Source organism: Anopheles nili, chromosome 3 (genome assembly GCF_943737925.1).
Source record: "Anopheles nili chromosome 3, idAnoNiliSN_F5_01, whole genome shotgun sequence".
NCBI lineage: Eukaryota > Metazoa > Arthropoda > Insecta > Diptera > Culicidae > Anopheles > Anopheles nili.
In genome coordinates this window covers 19,510,607-19,533,668 of record NC_071292.1, presented here as the reverse complement: position 1 = coordinate 19,533,668, position 23,062 = coordinate 19,510,607, and the positions used below count along the sequence as shown (strand labels likewise).

At 50.9% G+C, this 23,062-nt stretch overlaps 1 protein-coding gene across 2 annotated transcripts in view; it reads right to left on the bottom strand.

Annotated features, from left to right (window-relative positions):
* Positions 1-19,344, bottom strand: part of LOC128727064 (protein abrupt) — a 63,549-nt gene extending 44,205 nt beyond the window's left edge. Inside the window, exons 1-5 of one of the 2 annotated variants that reach the window (XM_053820927.1) lie at positions 18,718-19,344; positions 17,965-18,080; positions 17,511-17,706; positions 17,099-17,431; positions 16,744-16,972 (exon numbers count right to left, since the gene is read on the bottom strand). In XM_053820927.1, coding sequence (XP_053676902.1) covers positions 16,744-16,972; positions 17,099-17,431; positions 17,511-17,706; positions 17,965-18,080; positions 18,718-19,344 — 1,501 coding nt within the window. The remainder of the gene's footprint in view (positions 1-16,743; positions 16,973-17,098; positions 17,432-17,510; positions 17,707-17,964; positions 18,081-18,717) is intronic. The other variant, XM_053820928.1, reaches the window with a different exon arrangement.
* Between the last annotated feature and the right edge of the window lie 3,718 nt (positions 19,345-23,062).

Here is a 23,062-nt window from a genome sequence, read left to right as displayed (position 1 = left end):
AGATCGTGCCCCGGGGCTAGCCATGGTGGTACTGACCGCAAACGAGAGTGGGGGTGAAGGAGATGGAGCGGCGTTGGTCAGTTCCGCATCTCAACCCATGCATCTCTCCCACCAGCCCCCCTTCTTTTCGCCTCCACCCTCGTTTAACCCTAAGTGGGTGGAATTTCGCCTGGGAAAACTTTGAAATATTTACGATTTCACATGCTTCCCCGGACTGGAGTGTCCTTCTTGGGAACGAAGAAGAACCGTTCCGTTTGCGTGGAGGTTAGTTTGGTAGGGAGAGCGGGGATGTTCCCCTACCCCCCCCCCTCCCTCTCATCCTCACACTCCATCATGCCACTCTCGCTCGCTCGCCTTTTCTCTTTGCCATTGTGTTAGTGGCGTGGTGAAAAAGCAGCAGTCGAGTTTCGATTTGGCCCGTTTGAAGATACCACGGCATCGCTCATCAAATGTCTGCCCAAACGGGATTTTCCTTGTAACCTCCCTTCCTCTGCCACCCTCTCATTCCCTGCTCTAACGTGGAATGCAGTACAGAGCGAGTGTTAAGAGACGGAAACAGGGGAAAGAGCTACCCGTTCAGGGCGAAAGTAAGTGAAAGCAAATAGAGTCGCATAAATACTCGCAACGCAAACTCGCCTTCGATATACACACGTACACTCACCCACACACACACACACACACGCCCACAAACCACTGACCGCAACGGTCCGAAGGGCGGAACGGTGGAGTCGGTTAGCAATTGAAGTAGCACCGAGAATCCTTTCGTCATTCAATCATCCCTTGCGTGTGGCGTCTTCTCGCATCCTTGTTCGTCTTTTTCCTCTCATGCTCCCTCAAACACACATACACCACCCACACACACATCGGGTGCACATAAATTGTGGGGAAAAAGCGGGAAAACCGGATCAGTTAAATTTTCGGAAAAACCCCTTATTTATTTTTATTTGCCCTATGGCTATGTGCGGTTGTGTGTGGCTAGGGTTGTGGGTTTTGCTGTGCGTACATTATCGGCGGGTATGGAGCGAATGGTCATTCGCTTCACCAAAGCGATGCACCACCGTGTCCTTTTTCTTGCCCAAAAAGAAAACCCCCAATCATCCGTACCGTTGCGCGTTCTTTAAACTTTGCCTCGTAAACGGGTCCGATTGATCTTTCTTATGAGTAGCGTGTCCGACCGAGCTCCCTTTCTTGTGCTCCCCTCTTGTTAGCACTCCCTCGGTCTCGGGAGGAAGGGTTTCCAAAATCCACCGGGTGGGAGGGAAAGTGTGGAAGAGGCACAAAACACGAGAGTACGAATAGTCCTTTCATGTGCCGTTCGGTCGGACGCAACCGTCCGGCCCTCGGGGTTGTTGATTCTGCATATTGGCCTGCGGTTTTCCGGACGATCGTTTCGGCGCTGGGCAGTGGGTTCGAGATCCGGAAGCCCTTCGGTGCCACGCAAGCGAATGAGCGAATGTTCGAATCATTACAAGCTGGGGTGGCCTTTCTTTTCGGGGCAATCTTTTTGTTACTATTTTTTCTTTCTTTTTTTGCTCGCTCTCGTCGTTGTACTTCCTTCATCCAGTTGGGTTCTTCGGCGGCTTTTCTTTACAGAAATATATCTTCATTTAATAAAATATGTGCCTTTGATGAAACTCTTCCCCAACCGTTTCGGTGGTACTTTTCGCCGGCGTCGTCCTTTTTCCGTCACACAAGCAAAAACCCGGGTCGGAGTCGGTCGGAAAATCGCTTCTCCTTAATCCTTTATGCTTTTTTTTCGGGATTGTTTGGGATTTTATGCCTGTACCGTCGATTTTTAACGGTCGAATTGCGCATCTATCGGACAAATTATGCTCCGATCAATGGCCGAACCTTCCGTTGAATATTGCGTCGAATGCATCGCAAGAAAACATGACTCAACCATAATTCAACGCCCGGTTATAGAATCACCTCACAGCCGCATGGTCTTAAAAGTATCCAGGGGGAGGGCTTGTATTTTAAATTTAAATAGCAACCAAGCGGTCGAAACATCGGTTCGGTTTAATTAATTTCCCATCGGCAAACAATGCGACCGGCGAGAGACGCTTCTTTGTGCGCTAAAAAGCCGTCCGGGGGAATAGTTTTGAGGCCACCGAGGGGCGAGCCAAAACTTGCTCCTTCACCGTTCGAGAAGATGCAAATACCATCGGCAGTAAACGATCGGGTGAGGGGGTGAGCTATCTAATGAAGAGCAGGTTTTCCGAAGAAAGCAGTCGTAGTTTAGGAACAGGATTTCCTGCAACCCTCACCGGCCAAACCACACGGCGAACCGGCGCTCATTGCGTAGCCCATATTGATTTAGTCAAATTGGCTATTCTTTGACCGGTTTTTGGTCAATTCTGCCGGTTGGTTAGCGATGGCCGCAACGAAAGGACTCGGGTCGACGATAAGGTGGCCCTTTCCATTCCCAGTTCCTTGCACGACCCGCCCGCTGTCCGCTCGTTATGCAATGGAGCCTGCCTTCGGGCGTAGTACAAAGAAAAATACGCATCGGGTCAAGAAAGATAGAGATAGATTAATGTATATTAAATTTACTCGGGATACCGGTCGAGTCCCTTCGCCTAAAACCACTCCTATTTCTCACCCGAAGGACCAACCAGCCCCTATCCCCTCGCACACACACACACACACACACACATTTGCGCTCTACGCGAGTCATCGGGCTCCCAGGAGCCATCCTGCACAAATCATGCCCACGCCAGTGGCTCAGGAATCGGAGTTGGATCGATCAGAAGCCACACGTCGGTAGTTCTGAGGTCAGTCCGATGCCGTTACTCTGCTCTGCTTAGCTGATGACTGACGTGCTCTCAAGGGTCTTGTTTGCACACGTGCCCCGTCCCGTGGCTGGTTGAAAGTTTTACATTCTTCCAAAAGCCCAACTCCCAGGTCCAGGACCCGAGAGGTGAACCCTTTTTCTAATAGGTGCCTCCCCGCATCGAAAGGACGCCGTCTTGGGCGTGCACCACCTCAATTCGTCTTCGGGCTTCAGCGTCGGCAAAGGGGGCCGGAAAAAGGTCAAAGCCGAAAGTAAAAAGGAAAATTAATCCTTTTTCCTCTCAATCTAATAATAATGTAAGCCATATTTTCATTCCCGTCCGCACGAAAAACCCCTTGAACGGGCCCTTGCGGGTCCATCGCTCAGTGGCGTCTTGCGGATGAGAAGGCGTCTTTTCCGTCAGTGTCCGCAAGGGGCAGGGACCTTTAAATAAAAAGGAAGAAGCCAAGAAACCCGAGAATTCACCTCTCGGGGGGATTGCGTCAGGGCCGGTGGAAAAGGTGCTACCACAAAACGCACACGTTTTCGCAAAATGGAAACATATTTCTCATACTTTATCTTGCTCCGGATAGGATCTGCTCCTTAACCCCCACCGGGCAGGGGGCTGAAGACTTCTTTAGCCTCAGCATGGAAGCAAGCATCTTTGAAGGAAAGTTGAGGGAAAACCGAGAGGAACATGTGTGTGTGTGTGTGTGTGTGTGTGTGTGTGCTGGACGCCCCACCACTCAAACGGAGTGCTGATGGTCCAGTCAAGGATCCGTAATGTAAGCAACTCATAAATAAAACCCAACCCGATGGCGCAAGATGGTTTCGGGCTAAATGTTCCGAAATGGTTGCTCCGAGTGGCCACCCCCGGGGCCACCTTTCTCGCCGGTGCCGATGCCAACCCTGTGGCGCTTTTAAACTACACGTGCCCCCCCCCCCCCCGTATGTCCAGCTCCGGTTCACTTTTCGTCGGAAAAACCCCCAGGATGCCTGCCACTCGGACGAATCTGACCCGAGAGAACGACTCCGGTGCCGGTGTTGATGAAGATGGAAGAAAGTTCGGGTGGAAAAATAGCCTTATCTCAGCGGAACCAACGCCAGTGTGCGAGGGGTCACCCGGGGGTGACGGACGGTGGCGCGTGAGGGTCCTTTTAATGAAAAGTCACCCCCGGCTCTCGGTGTCGGGCTGGGAAAATATAATTATAATGTAAGAAGAAATGTGTATGCAAATAGGCGACACTACATCATACACCAAGGATTGTTTAATTTTGGGGGGCGACGTTGGGCGATGGGGCGTTCGGGAAATGAGTGTGAGGATGAGCGAGACGACACTCCTCGACGAAGGACAGCAGTTTCCTTTTATCTACGTTACTCCATGCGGGATGGACGCTGCGTAGTGGATGGATTTTCCGATCTAACACTTTTGCCCCAGCACAGGGAAGGACTTGCTGGTTCGTCCTTGCAGCGGATCCTGTATTAAGATGTCCGAGATGCTGAGTGGGAGTGAAAAGAAGCACCCCATCCTTTAGTTGACCAGTACCGTTTACTCAGGCATGCTGTACCGGTAGCGGATTATCCGGAATATACACTTTGTAGGCAAGCCAAAATCGGAGTTTGAATATCAAATTCAAACGCACCTCTCACACGCATCCTAATCGCTTTTCTTCGTCTGTTTTCACTTGACCACGATCGTGATGTTTCCGGAAAGAACCGCCCCTGGAAGATCAAACCCGTTTACCCTGGTTTCGAGGAAATTCACACTCAAACTCGCACTCGTTTGCGCGTCAAATATTTGCCCAGCATAAGCAAACGTCCTGCGAGCGTAATTTCGGCGTGCGTTTCGTTGCGAAAAAGTTTCCATTTCCATTTCGAGCAAGGGACAGTTGTTTAACAAAATGCTTCACGAAGCGATCGGAATGGGTTTGAAGGGTGGCATTAGTGTCTGGCTTCAAATGGCGCAAAAATTGATCATCATTATCACCTCACACAACAACGGGCAACGGGTATCTATTTTTCCACCGAACGCAACCCACCGGCACCTAATGCTCATTAGGCCGTACTAAACATGCACATGGCACGGGAGAGCGAGACAGGCATAGTACGGGGGGGAGGGGGGGGGGGGAGGAGGTGTTTTTCTTCCCGCAAGCTCGAACGGCGCGGCACATTTTATGGTTCACAAAATTAGCACACGGCAGTAAAAAATGCTGTCAGCCGCCATTACACCATATCAAATATCATTAAATGGAAAATTAATACAAATGAAGTACCGCCACCGCACGGTACCGCACTCACGCCTGCCCCCCCACCCCTTGCAGTGGGTGGGTGCGAAGGGATGCGTATCCGGGAAAGCTATTTCTCGCTCCGGTAGCAGCCCTCAACCAACCCCAGGCCAGGCTGCGCTACCGACTGCGTGAAGGATGACGATACATCGGTCTCATCGATGGGGCCGTTGGGGGGTAGTTTTATGTTTCCGGTCGCTGTCCTGCCAGGCTCGCACCCGCCGCAAGGCGATTCTGTCACCCGACCGATGGGGGTGTTCTCCCCCACCCCATTAATGGGCGGGGTGCCCCCACACACACACACAGACACGATAAAGTAAGGGAGGGTTGCACAAAAACCGACAGCGTAATAAACATCTCATTGGGCGACACTTGCGACCAAAACGCGGGTACGCGAGAAGGGAACGTACTGCAAAAAAAAACAAAAAACAAAATAAATAAATGTCCTTTTGCGCCCGTCGAAGGGCACAAATCATGGGGCAACAACATAATTGCGCCACTGGTCGCAAACTTTTTTGCCACGCTTGTCGGCAGCATTACATTCCCGCTCACCGAGCGGTAGTTCGTCCTGCCCGAAACGGGAAAAGGATTGACTTTCGATCTGTGTGCGGGCCAGATGTTGCCACTATCATCACCATCGTCATCAGCGCCATCATCGGCGTCGTTACCGGCAGCTTGGCCACGGGCACGGGAATGTACGTTCGCAATTAAATAGAAAACGATATTAAAATCCCCAAACCCCTTGTTCGACGCAGCCACCCGGGGCGGGTCGTCGCTTAAAATGGGTGTGAGTGTGCCTTTTAATAATATTAATAACATCGAGCGCCCGTGTCTGTGTGTGTGTGTGTGTTTGTGTTGTTCTCGCTATCAGCAATGATAATATTAACAGTACTAATAGTAATGCTAATAGCATTCCTGCTAATAGGGGCATCGAGTGGCGCCAGCCAGCTTTTGCACAACCGTCGGGTGGGCCGACGGGTGCTGCAGAGCTAATCATATTGCCATTTGCTGCCACCACCCCCGCCCGCTCGCCCTCTCATTAGCCCCTCCGGGTCACTGCTGCCTTCCCTGAAATGAATGTGGGTTGTGCAAAACGGGAGCTTCATAGTTGGTGCCCATTTTTTACCCCCCCACCAAAAGAGGATCAATAATCATCAACCGATCCCTGAGCGCGGGCATTTGGATTGGCCAAAATAGAAGCAGCAGGTTCGTGGGCGCATTTGCAACCCCTTTTGCTGGTCGTTTCACTCAATCATTACTGGTTGGCTGGTGGGAGCTCGGTTTAGAAGCGGCTTAGCAGTGCTACTTTCCGACCAACGCACATTACCGTGCTGCAGCTTTTGTACACGTGTGAAGTGCAATGCGCCTACACCAAAAGCAGCGTCGGCATTACGGAGATAATTAAAATTATTATTTCGAACAAAGAGAGAGCTGCTATCAGGTGTTTCTTTTTCTCTTCCCACACTTGTCACCCGAAATGTAACCTCAACTCCCCAGTTGGGAAAATCCGTTCGCGGAAACGTGTTGATCGGAAATTCGAAATTCGGAAACCACACAATGGAGGATTTTCGGGGGAAATAGTTAAAAAAAACTACGCTACAGCAACCAGCGCTATTGAACTATTTCGAACACTAATCGTTACACGTCGGTCGCTTGTTGCTAGCGTGTTGCGTTATTTTTTCGTTGTTTAATCAGTGGCAGGTACGTGGTATTCGCCGTTTTTGGTGATTACACACCTCGCACAGCGCGCACGCTGTTTGTAATGGCCCGGTGCGATCCAATATTGACAGTGGTGAAGCAGCACGCGGGTCCCATTTTCCAACCCCCCCACGGAGGGTGTGAAACGCACCGAACCGGCTCAGGGGTTGTGAAAATGAAGCGTACCGCGCGTCCAACCGTACCACCGTGTGTGGCCACGTACGCGAACCTGACGCACCACGGTACGCAAATAATAATTGACACTAATGGAAAGCCGGGTCCGATTTCAAATTATTCTAAACTAATTTTCGTCGCCTGCACGAGCGAACGAGAACGGGCTGACCGTGCGGGACTCGGGAAGCAGGACATTGCGCGCGTTGTCATCGGTGCCAACTAGTTCCATGAAATTGTCACTCCGATAAAACGGTGCGTGGATTCAATGGTATCTGATTTGCTGGGGCAACAGAAAAAAATGGCCGCCCATTAGAATGAAAATTCGGTTACATTAGTGAAGCGGTAGCTGGAATTACAGCGCATTATAATCATGCCTTATGGTTTCTGCAAATAGGCGAATGCGGGAACCAATGCGGGAAAACCAGCCCCGCACAGAAACAGTACTTTCTGTCAGTACAATTTACGCAACGCCACCCACAGGTTGGACGCAATCCGCACATGTGCCCTTCCACGGATGAATGGCAAATTGTAAGGATTCTCGAGCACGAACCACTCCCTTGCAAAAGGGGTTGTGTTTGATGCGCCCGCTAGAAGGTCAGCCGCTGGAGCTGGTCGAGTATTAAAAAAAAATGCCCTCCACCAAGAAGGGATTGCGGACAATTTGCAAACCATTACTCGACGCCAAGGCCAGTGCAGGAGGCGTTGTGCAACGACGGATGTTTCCAGTCCTGCTACTCCAACAAAACGGGCCAGAGTTGCTGATAAAGCTCCACACGAGTTTGTTCGTAATCGCGTAACGTCTGCAGGAGCGTCGCGGAAAACGGTTCCAAAGGTTACGAAAGCATTCCAAGGCGCTTGGATGCACTCTCTGCGGGCTCTTTCTGCTAAGCTGGCAAAGCAAATGGAGTCCCACGTCCAGCGCCAGCAAGACCTTAACCTTAGCCAGGGTTCTGGGTGGGTGGGCAGCCGTGTTTAGTAATATTCTTTTCTTCCATTCTGTTTCCAGCGCATGAAAAGAGCGGAGTTGAAAGCGATGGCGCCTTAAAGTTTCTCGTCGTTCGAATAAAATTTGATGCGGCTGCACCGGGCCAACCTTCCCGGCTGCGTTTTCCATTGCGTAATGGCCACTTCAGGGCCAGCAGATTCCTCAGAACCGCCTTGGGTGGTTTTTCCTTCCATTTCCTATATCAAAAACAAACTCGCAAACGCTCGTGCGCCATACGTAACAAATGTAGTGAGGAGAGAGCGCACAAAAAAATAGGTATGCATGTGTACATGCACGTGTGTAGGAGCCAGTGTAGGAGCTGGAAAGGGGTGAAGATTGAAAAATCGTTTGCATAATCCACCCCACTTTTTCATTCCCAGCCCTTGTTTGCACGCTCACATTCGCTCGCACACTACCACAACCGGACCGTCGTGAAGGAAAAGCAGCAGCAGCAGCAGAGGAGAAGAATAAGGACACCCGCCCTTTTTATTGCTCCAAACTGTCCATTACCAACACAAACAAATCAGCACCGGACGTTGATAGTGGGGGTGGAAGGGGGGTTGTGGGTGAAAGCAGGGAAAATTCAACTACACTCCGGCGCCTTACGAGCTGGCGAAACGGGGTTTTTCTGCTCTCGACCGCGGCCAATAGAACCGGACAATGAAGCCGAAGGGTGGCACGTGGGACGGTAGGGAGGATGGCTGATATGTGATATTCAATTCCTGACACCCCGCGCCCAGAAATCCCCCCCCCTACCTCCCCCTTCTCATCACCATCCGGTTCGGTTCGTATTGAATAAGATTTGCTATTTTCCAAAACTCACCCTTCGGGCTTGCAGCCTTCCGCTTGCAACCCTGCCACCGTAATGGTGTTCATATTCAGCACCGGGCGGGAGGGGAAATACGTCCTGTTTTCGTTTTTGTGCACCCACTCTCTCACTCCCTCTGCCTGGTTTAAAATGACCGTCATCTATGCCCGGGGGATGGCCTTTTCTTCGGGGCGTTCGGGGTCGCTTTCTTAGCAGAAACCGGATGAGAACCGGAGCATCCTCTGGACCGATATCAACGGCACAGGCAAAGGACAACCGAACACACACACACACGTTCACCGGGACCCGCCGTTGCACCGGCCGGTGTCCATGTTGTGGATGTGTGTTTGCGTCATTTTTTGCTTCCTCTTGCCGTAGTGGAAAGCGCCAGGAAAATCTATTCATATACAAATAGACATTCGAAACGAGTTCCTCGGGCCTCGAGCTTCCGCAAAACCTCGGCTGGTTGGTGACCGGTGTGTGCTGGGTTGCCAACAAAGGTCCTTGGTGCCCTCGGTGGAACGGGCGAAAGGACGACAAACGCCGCACAAAAACACTCATTCTTAGCGCCGATCTAAAGCAGTAGCACAAACAAAGTGAATAAAAAAAACATTCATACATACATGCACACACATACAGCCACCCACACACGAGTGAGAATCGTCGTCTCGAATGGACAAATAAATCGGACACTCATATTCTCGCCTGCTCCAAAAAAAAAAGGGCAGCATAAACCGAGCGAGAGCGAAAAATCAAAGGCGAATCGGCGAGTAGAGCCTGCGATGGGGGCCTGTGATGGGGTGTGTTTTCGCACGAAAGCAGGCGCCCAAAAGGGCTCCAACCGAAAGGACCTGGGAGTCCCAGCACGTGGTCAGCGAATCGGCATTCCGCATTCGGCCCAGCTTATGCCTACGCATGAGCGCACACGATCAGTTGCGGGGTGTTTGTTTGTGAGCGTGCGTAGATCGATAAGTGGGACATGTGGATCCAAGTGCCCCCCCCCCCCTTCTACTCTTATCCTTCGCCAGCTTCACCAACCACCCACCCCCTGGAAAGGAAGCAACCGAAAGGGCCTCCGAGATAGACACAAACGAATTTATGGCCGCCGGAGAGGGCGAGTCGAAGAATGAAAAACTGCCCATTATAACGGCGCAGACCCTTTCGATCGGTACGGCGTAAAGGACACTGCCGTGCGGTGGGAGGAAAACGAGGGTGCACCGGATTGAGGGGGCACTTTCTTCCGACTTGGCGGCACGGAGCGCTCTCCTTTCGTCCTTTCCACCGACAACGAGTCCTGCGCACTTTCTTAGCAACAGCACTCGTTCCGGTTTGGCATCTCGCTTTCTCTCATTCTCTCTCTCTCTCTCTCTCTTTTGCTCATTCCGACTCTTTGGTTCTGCAGGAAATAAAACCATTTTAACCGTCCGAGATATCCTTAATACGCTGGATGAAAAAAGATTCCCTTGTGCGACGGAGAAAGAGCTATAGCGGGGTGTGTGTGTGTGTGTGTGTGTGAGAGTGAGTATGAGGGAGAAAGAAAAGTTCACCTCCAGCAGGAAGGCTGTCCAGGCATGTCCGGCCGTGGTACATATGGACGCAATTGCACGGACAAAGGAGCCGAAGATAACGGACACCGACAGTTGGCCGGCCGAAAGAAAGCAAACCGGACAACCGCACGGGGCAGAGAAAGGGGAGAAAGGGGAAGAGTAAGATCAACATCCTCCCGAGCCCACCCCTCGTCGGCTCGACGCGTGAAAAGGACAGGGGTTGCGGTGGTGGACCTTTCCCCATCGGGTGAAGGATTTTCCGGGATTGTCCGGCCGAGCAGGAGGTGGCGATTTTCGCAAGGAAAACGAAACGATAAGAGAGAAAGAGAGAGAAAGATAGAGAGAAAGATAAAGAGAGAGAGAACACGAAAGGACGACCCCGGAAGCGCATGGGAAAGCGAAACGCCTGGGTGAAAGGTGTCGCATGATGGCGGGAAAAAAAAGGCAAAAAAACGATAAGAAGAAAAACACGCAGTGAGGAAAAATAAGGGATAACAAGAAATCACCAAACGGCATTGCCGATGATGAAAGAGTATTCTTCGGTTTCAGTTCCCGTGCCCATGGAGAGGGTGTCAGAAAAAAAAGGGCACAAACGGTGGGCATCAACATTTTCAATCCAACACATCACACTCGTCCTGGGGTGCCCACGTGTGTGTGTGTGTGCATGTTTTTATTTATTACTTTATCGATAGAAAATAGCGCATCCTTTTGTACAAAAAAATTATGACAAACACTTCCCGAATACATTTGTGGGTTTTTGGTGAGCAAATTTGAGGTCTTCTAAAATGGCGACTTTTAAAACGCGCCCCACAAAAACGCGACCACCCAAAACGTCCGGAAAATCACGCCACTTCCGTCCACCTTCCGGCACTGCAGATGGCCAGTGCACGGCTACACACGTACACGGTTTGTCTGTGGGTATTTGCAAAACGGACGAAAAATGTTTCTTTGCATTGGAAAGAAAATCCTTGGCCCTTTTTTTTTCTTCCTCCACGCCCCATTCCCACTTTCGTGCCCCGGGCCACGGAAGTCACGCGAAAAGAACAGGCCTCTTGGCGATCTTCTTCCGCTCCCTAGTGCCTCCGTTATCCTTTTGTTCGCTCGCCGTCCACCGAAGGGAAAATGAAAAATTCAAAACTCAGCGCCGTTTGTTGTCCTGGCTCCCGTTCCCACTCATGGCTGGGTTGTTTATTTGTTTAGCACGTGTGGGTGCTGAAGGATGAAGGATGGCCGATGGTCGAATGCGGCGTCTCAAATGTCCGAAGCGAAACAAGCGCACCCTTTCCTCCTCCCTCCTTCCCTCACCATGCCCGCTTGTTTTCCCTCCCAGCGTTGGGGTGGTTTTTCGGCAATCGCAACTTTTGCTGGCTTCATTTGGCGCTGCGCTCGGTTCCGGCCACGGGGAAGTGCCCGCTGATAAAATGGTTATTGAATTGCGTGTTTGTGGATACATAAATATGTTTTCATTTTAATGCAAAATATCTTTTGCGCTTTTGTGCTTTCTTTTTACTCGTTCTCTTGCTCTCTTTTTATTTCACGCGAGAGATGCGAGCTTCGTGTGGGCTACTTTCCTTTTTTTCTTTTATGGGGTTTGAGTGGTCGCAACATTTTCCACGGATATGATTCCGATCCGTTGGTGCTTTTGCTGGCAAATACATACACACACACACACACACACACACACACACAGCGCGTCCTTAAAATACGCGAGCCAAGATATTTCCGCATTCCGAAACGAGCCACGCGGAATTCCTTTTCGCTCCATTGTTGTCAGGGTGGGAAGGATTTTCAAACGTTCTCATCATGTTCAATGGAAACTGGAGCCCCCGTTTCCGTGGTACGAGAACAAATTTGCATACGTCGATAAACATTGCGCCCATTGACCGATGTGAGCTCACGATGAAAAGGATATTAATGGTGCACCTCGGCGAACCACAAATCTTATCAGCTGAGTTTGGTTTGGTTCTCTCTGCCCTACACTACGCGCTCTTTCTCTCTCTCTCTCTCTCTCTCGCTTGGACGAGTTTTTCTCTCGCTTTTCCCATCTATTATCTACACCGTGCTGCCCTTCCTATCAATCTTTTCATCCGGCATGATCGCTTTCCTCCCCGATGTGAGCGCGTGTAAGGGCGTCCCCCGAGGCAATGAAGGCGTCTGGGCGCACGGTAAGGGCTAACCGACATTTATCAAATTTGGTTAATCTACCTATCAAGAAGGTTCCCCTTCGCCCTTTTTGGTACCTTTCGCTGGCTCTATTAGGTGCGGTGCGGTGGAAAAAAATAGAAAGAAAGAAAGAAACAAACGGGGTGAAATAAGTGCTCACCGGCGGCGTCTCGCCCTCCGAGTGAAGCAAAATAGAGTAAGAGAGTGAGAGGGGGGGAAACAAAAGGGCGAGCGAAAAAAAAAAGAAAAGAAAAGCACGTGAAACGACCACTAAGAGTGCGGACTACCGCAAAATGCCGCATATAATCCCCTCATTAGGCGCCGAACTTAATTTGCGACCGCCGTCACCGCCGACGAGTTTTTCCCGCACCGCTTTTGTTGCTCCATTGCCCCGTTGCCATTTTCCACACCCCACGCGTTTCGCCCTTCCGAGTTTGTGTTCGTTGTGGTACGGTTCGGGGTGGAAGTTGTTTTAAAGTGGCCTGCCGACGATACGGCGGCCGTGAAGTGGGCAGAATTCCGACAAGGGGGTTCTTTTGCTGGCCTTCGTTCATCTTCCTCATCGCAACGTCCCTGTCGGTGAGGGATTTTTTTTTTATGACGGATCCTCAATCAAACCGGGACATTAAAACAGCGGGGATAAGGAAGTGCTTCATTTCGCTGCAGATCCCACAGACAGCGGGAGGGCAATGTCGTAGGTTAAACCACGCCGCTTGTGGAGCAGGGCGGTTTAAATTGCTTCACTGCAGCTTCTAACGCTGGGGTCGCAACGATTACGTTGGCGTAGGGTTGAAGGAAAAGCGCAGATAAGCCGGACACACACACAATTTGTACACCCATTTGTGTCCCGTTTCGGGGAATGGTGAGTTTTTATTTTTAAAATCATAATTATTCCGCTGTCCGTCGCGTGGCAAATCAAAACACCAGGACAGCAAAAAAAAAAGGGCACCGTAAATTCTTACTCTACTTGCGCCTTTTCGCACTGCCCTGTCACTGCACTTGCGAAAAATGCCGATCTCATTACGCGGGTTCATTGGAAAAGGATATCTGACCGGGCAGGAACACATTCGGGGGAGATTATTTAGAGTGCTGAAAAGCGGGCCTTTTTTTTCTTGTCGTGATTTTCCTTGTCGACACAGGAAACGAGCCCACGACCGGGTTGGGCCTTTGAAGACCCACCCAACCCCCTCACAAAACTGATGCCGCCCTTGCGTATCAACGATTCCGTCGATCTTTTTGGACCGGGCGGCGAAAGGATACCCCCGGGTTGGACGGGTCGGATCGAAGATGAAGATCATGATAACGGTGATACCGGACGTTATGTTTTCTATTTTACCATTTTCTTGTTGAAAGCAACCAAAATAAAAAAAAAACTCCGTATGTATCTATCGGAAGCGAAAAGCGACAACGAGAAAAGAAAAGCCCAACCGACGCAGAATGTGTTTGTGGTCCGACGGGCCGGCGGCGGGCGTGAATAGTAAATCTGAATGAATTTCGTATTATCCGCCCGGAATGGAAAACGGGAAGCGATGAAGAGAAAACGGTGCCCCGGTGAAGGAAAATGTCCACCCTCTTCCGCGCATAATTTCCCACCCTCCGATTCGTGCGGCGGTGACCGCGGTGTCCCTGCCTCGGAAGCGGGTTGAATGCTTTCTTCTTTGCTTTCTTACCCCTGCCAGCGTGGGGGTGGTTTCAAGACGCAAAGAAAACGGACAACACGCCGGGCACAACGTAAAAAAAAAAACGCGCGGCGGTGTGCGTTACATAAACAACATACATTTAATTTTATGTGAAGATTTTCCACAACCCTTCCCGGTCCACGGTTTGCCGGACCGGACGACAGCTGGTGTCCGCAGGACGTCCGAGCGAACCTCGTGACCGGGCGGGTGGACGGACGGCAACAAAAAAAAGGGTTCATTTTGATTTCTTCCCTTTCCCGGGAGTGGAGGCACGACGGCATCTTGCGGAGGGTTTGAAAGAGAAAAAAAACGACCCAACAATCCACAACCGGAACGGGATGGCAGAACGCAATGCGTAACGGCAGGAAAAACGGAACAACCACATTAACATCAGTACCAACAATGGATATCGCACGCCCGGGTCTCGTCCCGTTCCGTCCCAGGACGCTTTGACACTCGAATTTCCTTCGATTTTCCGGCGAATCCTTGCGCTCCCAGTTGCCTTGACCACGGGTCAGGAACGCGGGCCAATGGAGGTTATCGCACCGCGCCCATCATTCCCCCGTCCCCGGCGTAAAGAGCAATGAGCTGGATGAAAAGGAAAAGATTTTTCACTTGATTTTTTCAGCCCATCCACGCTGGGAAAGGGTTTTGCCGATACCATGTGAAAAACCTTCCTCCCGGTTCGGGAAGGGTCAGCAACGGGGGTCCCACCCTTCCGGATCACCCACCCCTTTACACGAGCATTTTCGATTGAATGTTTTTCTTATCTCCTTTTCTTTAGAATTTCTTATGAACTTTGCACCCCGTACCCCTGGGTAGCAGCTGGCTCTGGTTGGGGCTTTGCATTTCTTTTCTTCATGCGCTAAGAAGCGGAGGTACGTGTTGGGGTGTTTGGCAGAGGTACGTCCGGCGGGGGGAAAAAAACCGGACACCATACTAAACATCCCCGCCCGAATTTAAGATGCGTGTATTTGTTTGTTTGTTTTTGCGCTCACTGGCGCCGGTTCCTTGCCGCAGCCGTTGGGTCGCAAAGGGCCCACCAAGCCCAAAGAAGCGTCCTCGTCCGCAAACAAGACGGCGAAAGCTGGGTGGTTGGATACGCAGGAAACCCGCAGCCGCGCGCGCGTGTGAGGGTGGAGTGGTAAAAAATACGCCGGAATCCTTGGATCGAAAAATTCGGACACAAACAACACAAACCCGGCACGTTCATGCAAGGATCCCTTCATGGGTCCAGTCCATGAGGGCACAGCTGTGTGGCGACGTGTACGGGTGTCTTTTTGTCCGGGCCGCCCCTTTGCGTACGGTCACTTCCGTTCGCTATCTCATATCCTGCGAGCGAGCGAGCCGGGATGGGACGCGTTTTCTTGTGTATGTGCGCGCGTCCTTCTTTCACCGTGCAGGCTCATTTTCCATTCCGAAAACCCTCGCCGACTCGGCTTACAATAACTTTCGCCGGTGTTCGCCACACTTTCCGGTGCCATTAAATTGTGCGAAAATTTCCGCCCCCGACACCGAGCCGTTGACATCCGACAATGGTATCTGTGGAGTGGAGTGGCTGCCGGATGTGCGGGAACGAGTGAATGGGCATTAGAAGGGCTTTAGAGCGTAATAAATGTGGACCAGGTTGATGCGTTCGTTAGTGAGTGTTTATAATGAATTTAGAAGTTTTTATTTTGCAACATAAACGATGTTTTCCCAGCTGATAACATTTAAAGTTTTTTTTTCTCTCCCCCGATTGATACTTCCCAACTAATAACATTGATTGTCGGCGCGGATAGTTACAAGCTCTTACGTGTCTTATAGATAACCATACTGTTTGATTTTCAACTGCTGTTCATGCCTCATCTGTACTTTTACCTAGAGAAAAGTTATGTCGATATATGCACGGGTCTAAATTTTGCACAAAATATACAAAACGAATCTAACTTCAAACCAGCTCAAATAATGCTGCCTAAAAACTAAAGTGCATACAAAACTCAAACCGATAGGTTACTGATTATCACATCAAACGCAAGACAAATAAACTCGGGCTTTTTGGTGTTGTTACGCAATCGTAACGGATCGGAAAACTGAAAAAAAAACATACGGGAAATGCCAATTTGGGTACAGCTAGAGAGTGATTAATTTGATACAATTTTTGCCAAACGGAGAGAAGAAATATGTAAAACACAAAACAAACGAAAACACGCACGCACACGTGTGGCAAAACTAAACAAAATAAAACTGTAAGCAGTAAAACCGATCAAACGAAACAACTACCGAAGGCCAATGTGTAATGGTTGTAAACGTAAGTAAAAAAAAAAAACAAACGAAAACGCAACACGATCGATCACAACGCTAGAGAAAGAAAACAGGAACAATCGACGCGCTGCGCTGTTTCTCGAGCAGGGGAAAAAACAACGTTAGTTAGGTTTTCCGCCTCGCGATCGCGCTGGTTAATCCGAAACGGAATAAACAATAGCAGGTAGTTTGCAGATTGGTGTTTGGTGATGGTAGTAGTATTAATAGAATTACTGGGGATAATAAAGTACTTGGACACTCGGGACCCGATGGAACCCGATAAAGAACAGTCGAATAGATGATATAAACAAGAGCAATCAAAAGAATGGCCGTGAAACGGGTACTCACCGAAGTTGTCACCGTGCATGCCGGACGGTCCCGGTATTAGCCCGGGGATGCCCTGCAGCCCGAGAAACGGAAAGGATGGCCGGGTGTGCTCGAGGTTCCCATTTAAACCCTCGATGTCGTCGCCGTGGTCCGAGGCGGCCGTATCGCTGCTGTTCGAATCTTCACCGCTGGCCGCGGCCTGGAGCGAGAGCAGATCGGGATGTTTCTGGATGGAGTAGAGAGGTTCGAACTGGAGCGGCATTTGGCTAGGATCCTCGCTATCGCGCGAGGCATCCACAAGGGGCGGACGGGAAGTGAAGGATGGGACAAGGAATTTTGGCTCGTTGGACGGGTACCAGGAAACGGGAGCACTTACCGAAGGTACGGTCAGTGTAGGTCCACCCTCAAGCGCCTGTCCAAGCAAGGACTCGCGCAACTCCAGGCTACGATCCCGTTCGCGATGGTGATGGTGATGGTGCAGGTCGTGCTCGGAGGAGCCCCGATGGTGATGCTCCTTGTTTTTGTCCTTCGAGCGGTCGCGCTCGCGCGTCAACGGATGCTGCCCAATCGGTAGCAGATCCAGCGGAATCGGATCGTCCGGGCTGAGCCCGTGCTGCTTGCGGTAGAGTTCCGAGCTCTTGGTGCGCTTCTGCGGTGGTGGAGCCGAGGAATTGTCCTCTGGCAGCTCCCATGGTAACGAGGTGGAGGTCTGTGAAGGCGAACAAGAGCGAAGGAGATTAGTCAAACGGGGGTGGGTCTGACGGGGCGCTCGGTGGGGGTCGTATTACGGGTGATGCCTTTAGCTCCTGGACAGCAGGTGTCGATAATGATGAGTTCAGCATGGACGAGTTTGCCGACGTTCGTCCGCCGGTCGGGTTGCCGGTCGTAACATCTGCCAGGCCGCGCACTTGCAGCAACTGGGCCGTTTTGAGGAAATCGCTTAATTGATCCTGGCCGATGTGTACCTCGCCGTTGTACATAAATCTGTGCCGCAGCGGCGACCGGGATAGAACGAGGATTAATTAGTATCGTAGTTGTGTTGTCATCACCCACAGGGCCGAGCCTCACTGGGTGGAACCCTTCTGTAAACACCGTAAATCCCTACCGAGGGTACCGGGGTTTTCAGAAGGTTTTTTTCCCCTGGTATCGGGCAAAGGGAATGGCCGGGAACATCCCCATCTTCCTCCCCCCCCCTCCCCTCCTCTCTTCACGCATCCCAGCGTGTGCTAGTTTTGCACTTACCGCAGCAAATTTTCGATATCCTCCGAGCGCACGTCACGCAGGATGACAATCGGGTGCTCGCAGGGATTCGCCTTCAGCAGCTTGCGAAAGTAGGGACTACACGCGCTCAGCACGACCTAAATGTGGCAACGAGAGGAAAAGAGATTAATGGGATTTGCGTTTGCACGTTTTTGGGGGGCGCAGCATCATGCGGCGATAGTGGTGCGACATGCGAACGATTGCCTGGATGGGTATCTCTTTGTTCAGGGGTTGCTAGAACGCAGATCCAGCCAGTTAATGTTGTGCTGCCTTTGCTCTGTAACCGCCTCGCTCCAGTGACAGGTGCCCCCGGTGCGGTTTGGGAGGCATTCGTCAGAATGTTATGCTAATTTCGATTTAATTCGTCGAACGCCGGTCCGACGCTGTCGCAGAAGTTGTCCGGCACAGGATTTATCTAATGAGCGCTCCAGTTTCTTTACACTCGAATCGGTTTAATTACATTGGGCAGGGGATAAATGTGTTGCGATGAAAATTTAAAGCCTTGCCAGGGAATGGGGGATGATTACTACTAGAGGGTAATTGTTGACGGTTCACTTGCTTTGATCGAGAACGGTTTGACAGCTGTCATTGACATTTCGAGCACGCGTCTAGTATTTTTGCGTTTATCGTGCGTGTGGAACAAAATGTCGCCTGGTTTCGTGAATTTTAGTGTACAGAAAAAGAAGATATCCGCGTATTTGCTCGTTTCCAGTGCGTGCGCATTACGCCACCTACCTTGTGTGCCGTGAAGGATCGCGAATCGCAGGCAATCGTGACATCGACGAAATCCTCCTCATCGCGCAAGTGCCGGAAGGAGGACAAGATCGACGACTGGAAGTCGTTCCATTTCAGGGCGTACTGCTGCTCGGAGGGCGTCGGTGACACCCCACGTAGCCGGTTCTGTAACGCGGCGTGCTGATGAAGCTGCTGCGACGACTGGGGCGGATGTGCCGCATGGTGCTGATGGTGATGCTGGTCTCGCTGGTGCTGATCACGCGTGTGATCCATTTTACTATCGCTCAGAGACATGGTGCGATTTTTGTCCGTGCCGTTGTTATTGCTACCACTGCCGTTCGTGCTGCCGTTGGAGTTGGCAGATCCGGCGCCACTATGCAGCGCTAGGTTGGCCACGGCGAGACCGCCGCCCGTGTTAGAGGAACCGTTCGTGTTCGTGCGGTGGTCGCGCGGGCTGGTATCGCTAGTATGCAACGGCTGCGACTGCTGCTGTTGATGCGTATCGTTCATCCTGAGCTGCGGACCGGGTGCGACGGTCGAGACCGTGGTGCTGGCGCTGCGGCAACCTGCCGCAGGGAACCGTCCCAAGTTCTCACTCTGCTGGGCTACGACGGTTGCTGTCGTCATTCAATGCATCGATTGGATTTTGTTCGGCCGCCGTTTTTGTTTTGAGGTAAGTCGTTTCCTTTTTTGTTTAGTCTGCGTATGATTTTAGCTACCGCCGGCCGAAAGGAAATTGAACGGAAACAAACACGTAGATGCGCTTCACTTGATAGTGGCCAGATTGAGTCGAAATTGTAGCCAAAAATGCATGCCCAGAAAGCGATGTTTACGGTGGTGAGATCATACAAGCCGTTAGAAACATCGTCCCGATGCGCGAAGGCTCAAAAGAGTCCTGAATTGTGCAGGAGCGATGCGTTTACAGATTAACTTCACCACCAGTGGGGACGGTATCTGAAATGAGAAGATTTACAACATAAAATTAACTATGTTATATTTGTAGTAACATTTATTGCAATGAATTCTCGAGGTGATGGTATATTTAAGCAGAGCTATTTGGTTTAAATAGTACAAACACATTTCTATCTGGAACAAATCCACTATTTTAAATGTCCTTGCTGAAATTTGTGCTGATGTAACTTACACAAACAATTCCCTACGGTTTTCTCTATGCAGTGCAAACCTGTTCCTCAGATAAAGCAAACGTTAGCAGACACGCTGAATTATGTCTCCTTGGGGAAACAACACAAAATTCTTGCGTTTTGGGTGGATTTTGGAATTGGAATGGACTGCATTTGTTCCGTCGCAAGGATGCAACACCAACACAGCTGTACAGAAGACTGTGGCGATGCACCGAACTTATAAGTACGATTGCATCACGTGGATGTCGCCCATTCTTCGACGTTTCTGCTCATTGATTAGGCTTTTATTTTCCAATTATCAGTACTTTTTCGAAAGCAGTTTCTCCGATTTGTTTCCCCCTCCATTGAACGTTCTTTAGTTGCTTCTATCCCTTTTGATTTCTCTTCCCAAACCAATGCATGGAAGCAGAATCGAACAAGGATTTCATTTATGCCGCCAGAGTTCTCCACGTTAATTGGAATAGTTTCGTAGCACCCAGTGTGCCGAAAGTTGAAGAATGTCTAACAGCTTCGGGAACGGAAAAACAACGCAGGCGCTAGTTCCCTCCCCCACTCTCCTCCCTCTCCCTTGGGGTTCTATCACGCAGGGCTCCATTAGCACACCGACGTTTCGGCTAACTCGGGTTAAATCTGTACTCGGTCGGTAACTCACTCGGGGTGTCCCGTTTGGCAATGGTTTTTCCCCTTCAACTAAGACATTCATCAAGCCGGGAAAGGCACGCCAGAGTCGAATGGGGGTTGGTGAAAAATGGAACCCCATACCGTGCGTCTCGGTTGCCAAAAGAGGAGCGCAAGAATGCGCCACCCCGCATTCGTCCGAGCACGAAAAGGACGTTCGAGCGGTTAATGGCTTTGTCCTCAGCAAACGGTGCACTTTTCGGTGCTGTTTGGAAGGCTCTGCGCAAAGAGCAGACAAAAAAAAAGGGTCAAGCGCTTTTCCGACATTAGTGTGCTGCACGTTGGGCGTACAGTGGGAAGTTAAAAGGAGAGCCACCGATTGTGCGCTAGTGTACGTGACCGGCACTGCACTGTGTGTGGGGTTGGGATGGTACCAGTTCCAAAATAGCATCTCGATCCTTCACGACATCCTGGCTGGCGGCTGACGGGACTCTCATTTCTCCTACCGTACCTTGGCGCGGAAGGCGAGAAAATGAGTTAGAGGAAAATTAGTGCCACACTGGCATGGCGCAATCTCTCTCGTATTGTGTGCAGCGTTGTAGCACAACAGCCAGGACCAGGATGCTCACACCGGAGCCGCATGCAGTCTGGGTGTGCAGCTTTTTGAGTCGCCTTTTTCGTCCTTTCCGGCACAACCCGCAAACCACCGGTGAGCGATTGTTTTTCTTCAAAACAAAAACATCGCTCACAAATACCACCAACACACAAAAAAGAGAGGGGGGTGGACGGTTTTTGCAAACGGTCACCCAAAATGAAATTAGTGCTGGATGTTTCCCTCGCGGGATTCGCTCGCGTGTGTGCGTGAATTTTCCGCGTGCTTTCTCCTGCAAGCCTGAGTGGTGGTCGATAAGTGTTTGGTGCTTGAGAGTGTGGTAGGTCTCGTGGTGCCACACGGCACACTGCCTAAATCACAACAAATGGTCATTAATTCGTTTTAACGGATGCTTTCACCTTTACCAGCGCAGACGGGGAACGTTCGCTGCAGCGACTAAGGGTTCTAGTGTGTGGGTGCATTCTTTGCAGCTTTCGTCGCATGCAATTGCACTCTAATGGCGTGAAACTTTTTGTCCAATTCATTGCGCAGTGAAATACCATTTTCACACACCATGTTCTGTGTGCTCGAAAGGCGACATATTTTGAGCCAAACTGCAACAACTCGATCGAATAAGTGATGTAAGTGTGATGCATTTTCCACACTCAGATCTGGATCATGGAGCACGGTAACTGCGCCACGCTGAAACGGAGTTATTTATGAGACATTTACCCTCGCCAATTGAAGCCACGGCTTCTTATCACGACGGAAAACGGGTGGATAATCATTCCCGGGCAACCGGGGGCCACATCATCGGCATTAACTCATGCCGTGCGACGACGGGACGACAGGAAGCTCGATCGGTTGAGCGATGCAAAACATGGGACAAGTACACAATTTGCATGCCCGCACTCATAAATAAATAGCGCTGGAAGGGCAAACCGTTTCGCGAAACCCCAGCCGCCCTGCTGACCTCCATCCGTGCGGGGACAGTGGCAGCTGGAAGGGTGCGGAAACCCACCACCAACCCTCCTGCCAGTAACAACGATGATGGCGATCGCTAAATTGCAGTTAATCATTTCAAATAGCTTCAAATGCGACCCGCTGGTTTTCGGTCTCGTTAGCCGTTTCTTTATTTGTCTTGGCGTGCCTTTATTTATGCCCTCGCGGTTTGGCCACGTCTCTAGGCCCAATGCTGGCGTTTTGCGAATTTCCCCACACGACGCGCGTTGCCTCCTTTTCTCCTCGTTTTTAGTGAGGTCACACCGGCTCATCTGCGGCGTGTCCCGTCGCATTCGTCTGCCCGGGAGTGATGAATGTCGCTCGAGCAAACCCCACCGAAAGCAACAAAATAATGGAAACGCACTTGATGCGAGAGTGAACTTCTTGGCTACGTTCGCCGCGTATCTGACCAATTGGCCGCTAACCGGCAGTTCGGGCCGAAGTACCGCCGAAGAAACCCGGCTAGATAGACGGATAAGCCTTGGGTTGGGATTAGTTTAACAAGCCCACCATTGCTCGGTTGCAATCATAAATTCATGTCTCCATGCCCACCCCATCGCTCAGTCCTCATCTACCCCACGGTCCCGGTAGGCCAAACACCGCCCGCTCGAAGGGTGGGAAGGTATACCAAGGGCATCACCTGCCCGCACGCGGAACCACGGATGCTAAAATTCACTGCACGAACATTAGCAGGCTGCCTTTCGCCTCGCCGGTGCATCGGCGCACCGGCCTGGCCAATGAATAGTCATGATAATGGCAATTAAGATTAAATATTTAAATGATTCATACGGGGGCCGTTTGGCTGTTAGAGAAAATAACGCTTAATCGCGGCACATTACCAGTAATAACGGTAGCTTAATGCAGTTCCGAGAAAGCGAGAGAGAGAGAGAGAGAGCGAGAGAGAGAGAGTGGAGAAAAAAAATCGCTCAAACCCACACACGTGTGTGTGTGTGTGCTTAGGTTTAGAATGGTTCCAGCGGAGGCGGAGGCC